The following is a 14,364-nucleotide window of genomic DNA, read 5'->3' as shown; positions in this document are numbered from 1 at the left end:
GCAATGTCTCCATATCCTATTGATAATGGAAGATGACAACTGTTCATAATCTTCTAAGCATGGTCAAACCAAGATTCCATTCACATTTATCATACTTTTCAATTCCATCCCTTAAGAAATAAACCTGCATTCCTTTTCACATCTTCATCACTGTTTTTAGTGATCAGTTTATCTGCACACCCAACTTCAGAAGTTCATCTATCCCCATTTAGACATATTTTCAAAGGAATTCATGGCCTCCTTTATCTCCCTCACTTTCTGAAATTTGTTAGTCAAATACACACTTATTTGGCAAGTTTATTAATGTTTTCTTGTTCCAATCTTCTGTATTAGCTGTATTACCAATTTTGATACTATGTACAAATTTTATCCAAATCTTTTCAGAGATGATGAACAGTGGATCCAGCACTTCCCAAAGTAATGACCTTCAACCCATACTGTTTTTGCCAGCTTGCAATACATTGTTTGCTATTTGGGCTGACTCTACATGTTGAAAATCTAAATATATATCTGCTGCATTACTTTTTATCTATCCTTCTTCCAAGTATTTAATAAGGTTGCTCAAGTATGAACCTTTTTAGAATTGACACTGACTACTCCATCTAGTTCCAGTTTCTACATGTGTTACCATTACATCCTTGAGCAAGGATTCTATTATTTTCCTAATGCCAACATTAACCTAATTGATCTAGTTCCCTCAAGTTATCAACTGCTTGCCTCTGGCACAATTCTCCCACTCCACTTCTTTGCGAACTGTAAGGCTTAACCATACTCAATTTATCTTTGTTACTCTTATTTGTTCCCTTTTCAATACAAGCTAATTGCTTGTGTCAAGGTAGCCAAAACTGAACACACTACCCCAACTGTGGTCTTACAAAGATATTGTGAAGTTTTACCCAAAATCTTCGTCAACTTGTATGGGCTTGTCCTGATTATATATACATTATGTTTCAAATTGTATGAAATATAACATTTCAGTTACATTTCATTACTGTTCAAACAGTTGCATAATTTTTATCGATTATTTTGTTCTTTTGGCGCTAGTGTTGTCCTATCATTATTTTGGGAACATATGCAATTAGTTTCCCATTTGCTTCATTACTCAGACCATTTATAGGTTGGTTTGGTACGTAGATGCTTAATGTACTTAAGCTTTAAATGAATGTCACTTGTTTCGCTGAGATCACCTAAAATTGTATTTGTGTGCTGTAGTTCTGTTATCAGAATTAAGATACTTTAATAAAACTGGGACCTTTTATGGTGATAGTCTGCATGTGGCTATCAAAAAAAAATCCAGCATCATCTAAAAATAACTTTGTCACATATCCACCGATCGAGTGGGTCAGATTTCTTTTTAATTTGCAAGGTTAGGTTCCATTTTTGTCCAGGTGGCTTCACAGGCTTTGTGCCAAAGGAAATGAATCAAAACCTTCCATCAGCAGCTATTACAGTTTTGCATTTGTAAACGCTGTCAAGTTGAAGAAATGCTGGTTTAGACCATTCTGAGTCAAACATGCCAAGTTAGTGAATTGATGCACAGAAGTGAAGGAAATCTAGAAATCCAGTAAGACGATAGGAAAGGTCAATATGAGGATGCAACAGGTCTAGCCAGTGGGGTTGAACTCTTCAAATGAGATATGCCTTGGAGATGTGAACGGCAGTAGTCAGCAGCTTTCTGTTTTTCCTCTTCCTATAAAAAGCCCTAGGATTAAACTTCACACTTTTGAATGTGCTGGCGAGGCAGTTTCTTCAAATTTACATTCCCAATTATTTGAATTTCCTCAATCAGTCCTTCCTGGCGGCAGAGAAGTAATTTAGACTGAAACAGATTCAAATAAAAACAGTTGTATACACAAGCCAATAAAAAGAAATCTGGATGTATTTCATGGGAATAGATCACATATAACCATTTATCATTTGGGCCAATTTCAAGTGTACAGTTAAGATTGTCATTTTTACAAACCACTGAACAAGATGAAAACTAAATTAAAATGACTAAATTAAGAACTCAGGGGAGAATGAAGATGGGATAGTAAGGGAATAAAATGCAGTCCCCCAGAGAGATTTATTAACATCAGGGCTAGCGTATATTTTAAAACTCTAAAGAAATGTCAGAGAAAATAACATTTTCAAATAGGAGTGGACAGAAATTTTGGGGTATTAAGGGATCACTGTGATACCAACATAACAAACAATTGTCAGAAGGCTCAACAGGATGAGAGGTTGCAGGGAGAGACAGACACTATGCCCCTGTTGTGTGCATGTTAAATTGGGATCATTAGAATCTGATGTTAATTATACTTTTGGCAGAAATATTATTAAAAAGTATGAGATGGTTCAGATCTGAAACGGTCCACTTAAAAGAATTTATTTCCACAGCTGTGGCAGACACCAACAACACAGAACACGCTTTTAATTCCTCTATAATTCTAATTGAGAACTGCAAAGTTGCTCCATTATACTCTTCTATAAAGCAGTTGTTATTCTGCAGTAATCACATCAGTCAGCACTAGTTAACTTTCATTAGCATTGATTTAACTTTATTAAGACTACGTATATTAAAAAAATTACAGGTGGCAAGAGTATGAAGGCGGCAATTGATTTTCTGTGTTCTGATAACGTTCATAAACTGCTTGCGGGATTTATGGTAGTCATCTGAACCCTGAAAGTAAATTGCTCACCACCTTGTGTTTATGGTAGCCCAAACAAAATAAAATTGATTTGTAATAAAATAAAAACTTTCTTCTGTGACACTTTTTTTGAAACACATCACACTTGTGGTACGAGAATATTCAATGGTAAGCCAACTGAATAAAGAGTCAACATGCTAAGAGCTATGTGGGTCCCACTGACGAGAACAATCAGTTCCCTATTCAATGGCTTACAATCAGACAATCTCTTTACACTCAGCAAGGATGGTAGATTACCTACAATCCTATCTTCTGCAATTAGCCATGCGCAGCAGCAGGAAAGACAGCTCTTTTACATTCCTAAAAAAACACTGGTAACCGTGGAGATATCCTATAGGCAGCTTGAGGACTATTTTGATAAGACAGTATTATTAATTCTACTCTTTTTTTAATTAATCTGCATTTTCTTTTTAGCGTCTGCATTAGCAAACTGTTAGTGCTTACAAAATGGAGATGACACAAAACAACACCACCCTCGGTTCAACTGGCAACAACATACCACTCTTCTCATCAAAAGTCCACCTTTTTAAAGATTGCAGTATTGAAGGGTTAGACTGGTCGTGTTTGGCTGACTTCTTGTCCAACCTTCCATGGTGCAGGTTCGTTTTCAAAGGAGACTTGACACGCGAGCTCTGCTGTGTCCGAATCTTCACATCCATCCTGTTCTATATTAAGACTGTAGACGTTGAAATGGCAAAAAACCCATAAAAAACACTGTTCACAGTTCCCTTTCCACATATGACATGAGGACATTTATATCACACATTCTTGTTAAAAGTAATGCCATTAAGAAAATAGGGCATACTATAAAACCATCTTTCTGTCAAGTCACTGAAGCTGATAAAACAAAAAAGAAACAAAACAGGGCTGGCATTTTAATAGATTGCAGCAGTGAAAAGGCAGACCTGGATTTCATGCTACTTGAAAATACATAAATTAAAGCCTATTTTTAAATTACACATTTGCCACAGAATTCTGAAAATAATTCACAAATTCTTAATAATTGCCGGTCTGTGGATGAATAAGCTCTTCCTGGCTATCAGTGGATCACAGATTCAGCTTCCACCTTAGTACAGAAAGTCAGGCAAAAATCCATCAGAAGTTCCTGATTTAATTATCAATGCAAAACCCTGATCCAAACAAAGTTCCTAAATTTAATTTTTAAGCCTCAATTTAATGAAACACTCAATCCACAGCCATTTTTTCCCTCAGATAATTATGTAGTTAAAGAATCTTTTCAAAACAAATGTCTCTATTCAGCATTTCCTACTGTCTTTGTTTGTGAACTATTAACTAGGCTGTGAGATGATTTACAAGTTTTGTCTTAAGGTGCAGCTAATAGCAAACATAACCCAGGTACCATGATGGCATAGGATACTGGAGGGTACTCTTTGCCATGGAAATGTGGATTGTACATGTACTCACTGCTGTTTGCTCTAGGGCTGTGTAAAGGCCAAGACGGAAAATAAAATTCCCCAAAGCCACATTCATGCACTTCTTCATAGCCTGTTACATTGGCAGAAACCTGAGAGAAAGATGCTGCATCGACCTCTAAGCCCACAAGGCAGGGAGGTCAGAGAATGGAACAGAGAAAGTAAGTAAAGTACTGAGTGGTTAGCAGGATCAGGTCTACTACAAAATACATTACCTTTTACATAATTGTTCTTTATTTTTCCCTTTACTATAAAATGAGTCATGATGAATCAATTTTCCACCAGAGTGGTGGATCACTGAATTCTGCAGTGATTCAGAGTGGTGAGTAGGGAGATCATGGGATTAGGACTGAATGCAGTTATGGTCCACAAACCAAAGTGGAAGAGTGGGAGGAAAATTAGGTAAATTAATATCTCTAAACCATTGAACACAACAAGATACTTGCAGGCAAAAGCCTTTCAAACTTTGCAGTGTATAAAAACAGCACTGCTACCACTGAAAGAAAACAATAATACTAAAATACACCCCACACTTCACAGTAGCATGATCTCAAAATGCACAGATATTTCTTTCTACATAACAACTTTATTCCAACAAAGATGGTTCAATCAGTTACTGGATCTGTACTGCTAAAAACAATTATTTTTCTGATGCCTTACCTGGTCACGTTGTGGATACTGGTATGATCAGATGAAGGGCGGGCTTTGGGTAGGGTGGGTGTGTGTGTGATGGGGCAATGCACACAGAAGTGCAGGTCACAGAAACCTACTAGCATTATCTTGGAATATCACCTTCAAGGCTGTGGTGAGCGCAAGAAAGAGGGGATTTGCTCTCCGGCGATGCAACTCGCACAGAAAACAAGTGCACTGGGGCACAAGTCTCAACTAAAAAAGCCTGACATTTTCAGCAGGACACAGGCAGAAGTGAGTGAAGAATCCAGGCCATTAAACTATGGGACTTACAGTTCACTGGAACTGGTTGTGGTCTTTCAACATTGGTCAGGACCTCTCTCTCAGGCAGAGGTATCCAAACTCTGGTCATGTGCATCCCTTCAAGTCCTGGTAATCTAGCCTACAAGGCCAGGTAACTCAGTTGTATTTGCATTTACATTTCATTCTTGCTGATTTGTCCCATTTTAACTTTGTGAACATGGAGAATGGGGAATTTTATAGGTGGTTAAATCCTAAATTGGAATGAAGGTCTGTTGGTATCAGTAAATTGAATGTAAACTGGATTTAAACCCAATGGGGTCAGGAGGAAGGGAGACTTACAACTCATATGGCCCATGAAAGCTTGAGCATCTTTCCGTAGGGCTAGTGCTGCCTGTCAACTCGTACAAATCTCTGTGCCACAGTTTGTACAAGTTTAGCCAAGATCAGGCTTTCAAAACTAAATTTAAAAGGAAAAATCACTGTCCACAAGCAGAACCTTCATAGGAGTTTTGCACTGTGTGCTGAAGGCAGTGCTCCTGCAGATAGCTTAGCTCAGTAAACCTCTCACCACACCACGTGCACTTACACTGACTCTCTCTGGCGTGGACATTCTGGTGCTTTATCAGGTGTTCCTTCTGCTTAAAACCTTTGTCACAAGTGATGCATTTAAAAGGTTTGTCCCCTGTGTGAACACGCCGATGCCGCTCCAGGTCGGAAGAGTATTTGAACCGCTTGTCACAGTCGCTGCACTTCAGGGGCTTCTCCTTGGCAGGCCGGCACTGGTGCTCCACCAGCTCGGAAGAGCATGCAAAGCGCCGCTCGCAGGCATTGCACTTGAGTGGCCGCTCCTCGACATGGGTCGCCTCATGGAGCTGCAGAGCTGAAACTCGCTTGTAAGCTTTCTGGCAGACGGTGCACTTAAAGGGTTTGCCCTCCACGCGGGCACAGCGGTGGCGCAAGAGCTCTGACGAGTCTTTGAAGCCCTTCTGACAACCTGTGCACTGGAAGAGGCTTTCTCCAGTGTGAATGTGCTGGTGGTACAGGAGGTGCGAGGATTCACTGAAGCCCTTGTCACACACTGTGCATTTGTAGGGCTTGTCCCCGGTGTGGGTGCGCTGATGTCGCACCAGTGCATACAGCTGCTTGAAGCTCATCTGACAGGTAGTACACTTAAAGGGCCTCTCCCCCGAGTGGACACGCTGGTGGTGCTGGAGGTAGGAAGCGCGCTTGAAGCTCTTGGAGCATTGCTCGCACTTGTAGGGTCGCTCGGCCTCCGTTGCACACTGATGCTGCAGCAACTCCCCAGGCTGCTTGAAGCCTGCATGGCAGATGACGCACTTGAACACGTCCTCACTGGCGTGAACACACATGTGGCGCATCAAGTGTGAGCGGTGCTTGAAGCTCTTGTGGCAGACGCTGCAATCATAGGGCCGTTCACCCGAGTGGATGCGCTGGTGGTGTGCCAGGTGCGAGGACTGGCTAAAGGTCTTGTCGCATTGGCCGCATTTGAAGGGCCGCTCGCCAGTGTGCACCCTCTGGTGCCGCTGCAGCTCAGAGGCATGGCGGAAAGCCTTCTCGCAGGATGAGCACTTGAAGGGTTTTTCACCATGGATGTACTGATGGCGGACCAGCTGTGATGACTTTTTGAAACCCTTCTGGCACACGCTACATTTGAAGGGCTTTTCCGGTGCGTGGAATTGCTGGTGTGTCACCAGCTCCGATGAGTCCTTGAATTTCTTCTTGCAGACAGTGCACTCGAAGGGTTGATCCTCGATGTGAACCCGCTGGTGCAGGATGAGCTCTGAAGACTGCTGGAAATTCTCACCGCATATGGTACACTTGAAAGGGTTGTTCTCATTGTGAACATTCTGGTGCTGGACCAACGCCAGCAGTTGGGAGAAGCCCATCTTGCAGACGTGGCAGATAAAGGGCTTCTCCTCCACCTGGCCACACTGGTGCTGCAAGAGGTCATTGGAGTGGCTGAAGGTCTTCTGGCACTGAGCGCACTGGTAGAAGCGGTTCATATTAACAAAGCACGGGTGCTGCTGGAGCTCTGACAGCTGTGTGATCGTCTGGCCGCACATGTTGCATTTTTGGGAACTCTCGGCTGACACAGGTTGATGCTGCTGAAGGGTTCCGTCGGTGGGGAACACGATCGCAAACTCAAGTGCGCGTTCAGTGTTCTGGGGAATGCAGTTCTCCACCAGGGGTGGGGCAGCTGGGTGCTCCTCCCAACACTCCGTCATGTTGAACGGGCTCACATTGGAAAATAGTTGCTTCCCGAGATGAATTGGTCAAAACAATGGACGCTTCTCACTGATTCCACACTGAGCAAAAAGCACTGGGCAGCCTTATCTGGTAAAAAGAAAATATTCAAATCAGCTTTTTATTTAAAAAAAATTAAACTGTCCTTGTCACATTTTTCCACAAGATTGTGTTGAGCATGGTGCAGAAGGAGGCCAAGCAAGAACAACGAGTGACGCTTAAAAAATGATCAATAGATATAGGTGCTGCTGGCTGGGCCAGCAATTGTTTCCCATCCCTAATTGCCCTTGAACTGATTAGGGCCATTTCAGAAGACAGTTAAGAGTCAACCATGTTGCTGTGGATCTGGAGTCGCATGTAGGCCAGACCAAGTAAGGACAGCAATTTCATTCTGTAAAGGAAATTAGTGAACCAGATGGGCTTTTATGACAATCTGCAATGGTTTCATGGTCATCAACAGACCTTCATTCCAGATTTTTTTTTGGATTCGGATTTCACTGTCTGTTGTGGAGGGATTCAAATCTGGGCCCCCAGAGCTATGGATTACTCATCCAGTGACACCAGCACTACAATAGAGGTATTACTTTGGGAAGGGGATTGAGTCCTTGATTGCCACACAGTCTGCTTAAATGGAGAAAGAAATCAGAGCCACTAAAAGGGAGAAATAGGGTAAAAGGGAGGTGAAGACAGAGAGAAAGAGCCCATTTGCAAAACTAAGGGAATGAAACCTGCCTAGTTGAGAGCAGTGGATCGTCACAGTGCAATGGCTCTCAATAAATTTAATCTCAGGCCCATGGTTCTTCATAATAAATCTCCCCCCGCCAGCTTAATTTTGATTTGAATCAGGAACCTGTTTTGAAGTTATGGTGTTGTGTTCAGTCAACAAAGACTTATCACAACTGGAGCAGGAACTTCCCAGGAAATATGCAGTCAATCATAGATGTTTCAGTCTGACTTCAATCTTTTAAACAGAATATTGGCAATACCAGATCAAGTGCATTCTTAGGCTTCTGGTGTTAGAAAGGAATCAATGTTATGTTGATATTTTTCTGCTTGTGCAGCCCTGGTGAACAGGCAGTTCTCTCAGAGAGTAGTAATGATACTGTGGATGTTTGGTAACTTCAGTCTTATCTGTTGGTTACTGGATCACCTTTGGGGTGAAAGGATAAGAGACTGACCTATTCTCACATCCACAATAAGTCCTGGCCAACATCCATCAACCAGACAATATGGCCGAGATTGAAGAGTTACCTAGTGGTAGAATGCAAGGATGGTCGGTTGCATTACAAGCTCGAATCCACATTCCACCATTCTACATGCTGGAAGAAATCTGGTTCCATTTTAACATCATGCCCACAATACTGCTTTCTGTGAACAAACATTGAAGAGGCAGGCACAGGTTAATTAGCATTTGTTCCTGGATAGAGCCATGACTCTGCATAATCAGAACAAAAGGCCAGCCATGTAAGGCGAGTCCTCTGAATGGCTACAGTCCAGTCTAGTCCTTGCTCTTAGTTTGCTCAGGGCTACCTATCTACAAACCACATTTACCAGAACCTTAATATGCACAATTAGAGGAGTAAGAAATCAGGCAAGTCAAATTTAAATTGATAACTGTCACAAAGCTATTGAAATAATAAGCAGCAAAATCACGAAAGGATTCAACGTGGCAGCACAAACACCACAGGCATGGCATTCAGATCAGCAGGGGAGCAACAGCTGAGCAAAAGTAGAAATCAAGTAGTGTTATCTGACTCCAGCTATCCACCTGTTACTATCAAACTTAGTTCCTAATGTGCATATCTCATTATATTGTCATCCTAATATGATGTCACATACATAAGTAGTAATTTCAAAAAACAGCCAACAATGAAGGTGTTACCAATGCAAATTAAGTAACAGATCCATATGTTAAAGACTTTAATTACTAGTTAGGTTATTTTAATCTTTAACTTACTGCTTTTGGCCATATTTGGAACATTGGACACAATGTTGTGATCCCTTGTGCTCAAAGGAACCTTGAGATTTCAAAAAGTGTGTTGTGAAAAATGAAAATATTTAACCCAGGAACTGAACCTTCAAGGGCAACTCTCAGCACTAAATGTGATTTTAATGGACAAGTATGAATAAGGATGTGACTCAGTTCTTTAATATGTCATTCGAATGGATAACATGAGTAAGAGGCAGATAAGACGGTGGCAGACTGTTTTGTGAGCTATCCAGCTAGCCGATAATTGAATAATTCCATTGCAACTTGCTGTTATACGGGTGCATCATGAAATGAGGCCAACAGGGTGCTGGCTCCTCTACTGGTCAGGAGCATTAATTTGAGGGAAATAGTGGTGTAATGTACTGGACTAGTAATCCATTGGTCCAGGCTAATATTTTGGAGACATGGGTTCAAATGACTAAAATCTGGAATTGAAACCTAGTCTCAGTAATGGTGACCTTGAAACGAGCATCATTTGTTATTAAAAGCCCATCTAATTCACTCATGTCCCTTTGGGAATGCAATCATTATGTGCTCTGGCCTACATGTAACTCCTAATCCACAGTAATATAACTGACTCTTCACTGCCCCTTGAAATGGCCTGGCAACTCACTCAGTTTAAGGGCAATTTCAGATGGGCAATAATTACTGATGTTGTTGGCGCTGTCCACATCTTATGAAAGAATTTTTAAAAAGCATGTAATGATTTGTTCTGCAGCCATTTGAAAAAAATTCAAGCATTATAAGCTGTTCTACCAATGTAACCATCTTACCAAGTACCTCCTGGAAAGGTCTGACAGCCTACTGCAGGCAGATGAATGACAACTTCCTTGTATATTTGTTATTGCATTTTCAAACTCATTGCAGCATTATGTGTAGGTCTATATGGGAATTTCCATAAACTGCACTGATACTAATAAGCCATGGGAAAACCTTTTCTGAGCCAATACCTATTAATATTCCAATACACCACTTTTCTGAGTAATCTGAATCTAACTGTGCTGCCACATGTTTTTCCAGTTAAGTGGACGAAGTATGAAAATTTTCACATCCCCGGTGCAAAAACTCACTAAGGCAAAAGTGCCCATGGTCAGTTGCATGAAAAGTTTACCTCCCTGTTACTAACAACACTGGGATGTATGTGATTCCTGGCTTGTTAACAAGACCTATTCTGAATCCAAAGAGGTAAAACAGAAAGCTGTTTCTTGGAATCACTTCCCACAACATCTGAGGATGTGAGCAATGCTGGCAACGCCACATACATTGCCCAATGCAGTTGCCTTAAGCACCCACAGTAACTGTTCTTAAAAGTCACAGTCTGTGGATTAGCATTTGGCGGGACAGACCTAGTAAGGGTGCTCCCTGTCCTAAAGAATATTAATGAATCATTTGGGTTTCTACAACTGTCTCTGTCAGCTTCAACTGTCATATCTCGTTCTGATGCAAACCCACAAACTCTCATTTCACACCGTCCATATCTTGGTCTGCCAAGGTGGCATTTGAACTTGTGGTTGTTTGGGTTACTCATGCAGTACTATAACCACTAGTCTTCTCTATGGCGTCCAGGATGATGATCTGTACATCAATAAAATTGTTCTGAGAGTTAGGTTGCACTTGGCTTAAAGATGCAGGCAGTGAGATCATTGGAATTTTTTTGGGTATAAAAGCTTTTATGACTGGTGATTTGTTGTCAGTTTGCCTAACGATTAAACAGGATCTAATGTGGTGCACAGCCTTCTACTGGGAGGAAGTCTGAATTACATCACTTTGGTTTGTAACAGGAGAGAAGTGAAGTGAAAGTTTTAACTCAGTTGCCAAAAAGGTTTCATTTGAAATGCGATTTTATGTTGATTCATCTCCCACAGACTACTATTAATGCAGTTGCTAATTCATGATATTCAATTATTCCTTCTTTTGGCAGCAACTTCCTATATTAAAATTATTTGCGTTACTGAATTCAACTTTTTAGTGCAAAGAATATGGAATTTGAGATGGCAATGCTATACAATGGGATATGGGTACATTATTTACTGATCGCAAAGCACCTGATGAAAACCAGCAGGGAGACACTAAGTCAACTAAGGTAACCAGCAAATTCCTGCTTCAGTGAGCTACTGTTGAGCTAGATTGCACCTTCCTGCCATTGGGAACCAAAGCCAGCCTGCACATGCAAATCAGAGGGCCGCTACTTAATACAATCGACTGATATGAGGAGCAGCAACAAACCTTTTCCTCTCTCGTGATAAATAGAAGCCAGGCACAGTGAGAGGCCTGTCAGACACAGAGCAGGGGGCTTACCACTTCTGCATTTGCCAGCCCATGACTTTCCTGTCCGTTGAAATGAACAGAGTGAGAACTGAGGGCAGGCGAAGCAGAAAACTCAGGCCATTCTTTCAACATTCTCCTGCCTGTTGAAACATCAAATAGGGTTTCAACTATAATACATAGATGGTTATAAATGTAATCACTAAACACTTTCACAAGGAAAGGCCTTTTTTATTGTTGGGTACAGGACTCAACGCATTACCCAGAAAGCTTACATCAAAGAACATCATGTGTAGCCTTCTCAATATAAAATGCAGGATTGTTTTTCCTATGTTTCTTGTGTACCTCATCTAATACAGGGTTTCTGAACATGTCTCAATTACAGAAATCACAGTGCTGTTACGGAATTTGGAGTATTGGCTGTGAAATAGTAAATGATGATATTTAATATATACAGGAAAACAGCATACATAACTGCCAAGAGTTGAGGGACAATGGCACAAAGGTGCCAGGGATGAAGGGCAGCAGCTGAGAGGTATCAGGAAATGAGGGCTAGTGATGCAAAAGTGCCAGTTACCAATGGGCAATGAAGCTGAGGCACTGGGGATTGAGGGGCTCGGGGAGGGGGGGGGCATGCTGGGGATCGGGGGGGGGGGGGGGGGCACGCCGGGGAATCAGGTGGGGGGGGGGCACGCCGTCACGCCGTCGATCGGAGAGGAGCACACCGACACTCCGTCGATCGCGGGGCGGGCACGCCGGGGATCGAGGGGCGGGCATGCCGGGGATCGCGGGGCGGGCACGCCGGGGATCGCGGGGCGGGCACGCCGGGGATCGCGGGGCGGGCACGCCGGGGATCGCGGGGCGGGCACGCCGGGGATCGCGGGGCAAATAAGCTGAGGTGTAAGAAATCAAGGGCAATCGTGCAGTGGTGCCAGCGAATAGGAAGGAACTGTATTTAACTGGATCACTCTGGGCATCACTGGCACATGGGCTCAGGTTATGCTGCCCAGCTGCTGCCACATGAAAGCTGGCACATGGCGCTCAGTGTGGAGCAGGGCGGCCGGCCGGCGGGGTCTGCTCTCCTTCCCTGTGCCCCTGCCGCTGGGCTGGGCTGGGCCGGGCTGGGCAGCGCCATCTCCGCCAGGCCCAAGACAATGGCCGCCTCCTCCTTCCCTGCCTCCCCGCCCGCTCCGGGGTGAGAGCGGCTGGATCCCGGGCCTCCCGCTCTCACACCCATGCGCCTCATCGCTCGAACCCCGGATAGGTCCGTCTGCCCGTCCTCCCTCCCTCCCGCCGGCCGCCGCTGCCAGTACCTGCTGGCTCCTGGGGGGTGAGGCTCCGGCTCTGAGCGCCGGCCAGGCCCAGGCCCAATCCCCCACTAAAGCCGCGGCCTGTCCTGCCGCCCGACTCCGTCTTCCTCCGGTCCGGGGATGGGCGCGGTGCTCTCAGGGTGGCCGGGAGACCGGATCGGGGTGTTGGCGGGACCGCTGAATGTCGCGGCTAGAGCCGACTCCCCGACTCGGTTGCTGGGCTCCGGCCCGCTCCGGCCCGCGTAAACAGGAAGCCAAGAGCAGCCGCGGGGTTTCCTGTCACTGCTGCCGGCTCTCTGCTGCCCCCGGCGGAGCCAGCCCGAACAGCGGCGCCGGCTCCTGGGACAGGTTGTCCCAACCCTGAGAGCCTCACCTCCAGAGTGACCCCAGCCCTGAGAGCCTCACCTCCAGAGTGACCCCAGCCCTGAGAGCCTCACCTCCAGAGTGACCCCAACCCTGAGACCCTCACCTCCAGAGTGACCCCAACCGTGAGAGCCTCACCTCCAGAGTGACCCCAACCATAAGTGCCTCACCCCCAGAGTGACCCCAACCATGAGAGCCTCACCTCCAGAGTGACCCCAACCGTGAGAGCCTCACCTCCAGAGTGACCCCAACTGTGAGAGCCTCACCCCCAGAGTGACCCCAAACATGAGTGCCTCACCCCCAGAGTGACCCCAAACATGAGTGCCTCACCCCCAGAGTGACCCCAACCCTGAGAGCCTCACCCCCAGAGTGACTCCAACCCGGAGAACCTCACCTCCAGAATGATCCCAACCATGACAGCCTCATCTCCAGAGTGACTCCAACCCTGAGAGCCTCACCCACAGAGTGACCCCAACCATGAGAGCCTCACCCACAGAGTGACCCCAACCATGAGAGCCTCACCCACAGAGTGACCCCAACCATGAGTGCCTCACCTCCAGAGTGACCCCAACCCTGAGAGCCTCACCTCCAGAGTGGCCCCCACCCTGACAGCCTCACCCCCAGAGTGACCCCAACCCGGAGAGCCTCACCTCCAGAGTGACCCCAACCGTGAGAGCCTCACCCCCAGAGTGACCCCAAACATGAGTGCCTCACCCCCAGAGCGACCCCCAACCCTGAGAGCCTCATCTCCAGAGTGACCCCAACCCTGACAGCCTCAGAGTAACCCCAACCCTGACAGTCTCACCCCCAGAGTGACCCCAGTCCTGAGAGACTCACCTCCAGAGTGACCCCCAACCCTGAACTTCATCTGCAGAGTGACCCCAACTCTGAGAACCTCACCTGCAGAGTGACCCCAATCCTGAGAGCCTCACCCCCAGAGTGACCCCAACTCGGAGAGTCTCACCTCTAGAGTGACCCCAATGCGGAGAGCCTCACTCCCAGAGTGAACCCAACCCTGAGTGCCTCACCTCCAGAATGACCCCAACCCTGAGAGCCTCACCCCCAGAGTGACCCCAACCCTGAGAGCCTCACCCCCAGAGTGACCCCAACCCTGA

At 45.1% G+C, this 14,364-nt stretch overlaps 1 protein-coding gene across 4 annotated transcripts; it reads right to left on the bottom strand.

Annotated features, from left to right (window-relative positions):
- Nucleotides 1–1,335: 1,335 nt before the first annotated feature.
- LOC145342006 (uncharacterized) lies at nucleotides 1,336–13,159 on the bottom strand. Of its 4 annotated transcripts, XM_080187135.1 has the most exons (5): nucleotides 12,890–13,159; nucleotides 11,538–11,719; nucleotides 8,573–8,689; nucleotides 5,643–7,411; nucleotides 1,336–3,366 (listed from the first exon to the last, which is right to left on the bottom strand). In XM_080187135.1, the coding sequence occupies exons 4-5, from the start codon at nucleotides 7,300–7,302 to the stop codon at nucleotides 3,356–3,358; spliced, it is 1,671 nt and encodes a 556-aa protein (XP_080043261.1). In that variant the 5' UTR covers nucleotides 7,303–7,411; nucleotides 8,573–8,689; nucleotides 11,538–11,719; nucleotides 12,890–13,159; the 3' UTR covers nucleotides 1,336–3,355. The 4 variants fall into 4 exon arrangements, 1 of the variants encoding a protein (XP_080043261.1); XR_013886484.1 differs by lacking the exon at nucleotides 8,573–8,689 and having other exon boundaries at nucleotides 4,784–7,411; XR_013886482.1 differs by lacking the exon at nucleotides 11,538–11,719 and having other exon boundaries at nucleotides 4,784–7,411.
- Nucleotides 13,160–14,364: the final 1,205 nt, after the last annotated feature.

This window comes from Carcharhinus amblyrhynchos, chromosome 4, assembly GCF_965287045.1.
Source record: "Carcharhinus amblyrhynchos chromosome 4, sCarAmb.v2.hapA, whole genome shotgun sequence".
Lineage (NCBI taxonomy): Eukaryota > Metazoa > Chordata > Chondrichthyes > Carcharhiniformes > Carcharhinidae > Carcharhinus > Carcharhinus amblyrhynchos.
The sequence above is the reverse complement of the archived record's forward strand: the minus strand, read 5'-3'. Positions and strand labels throughout refer to the sequence as shown.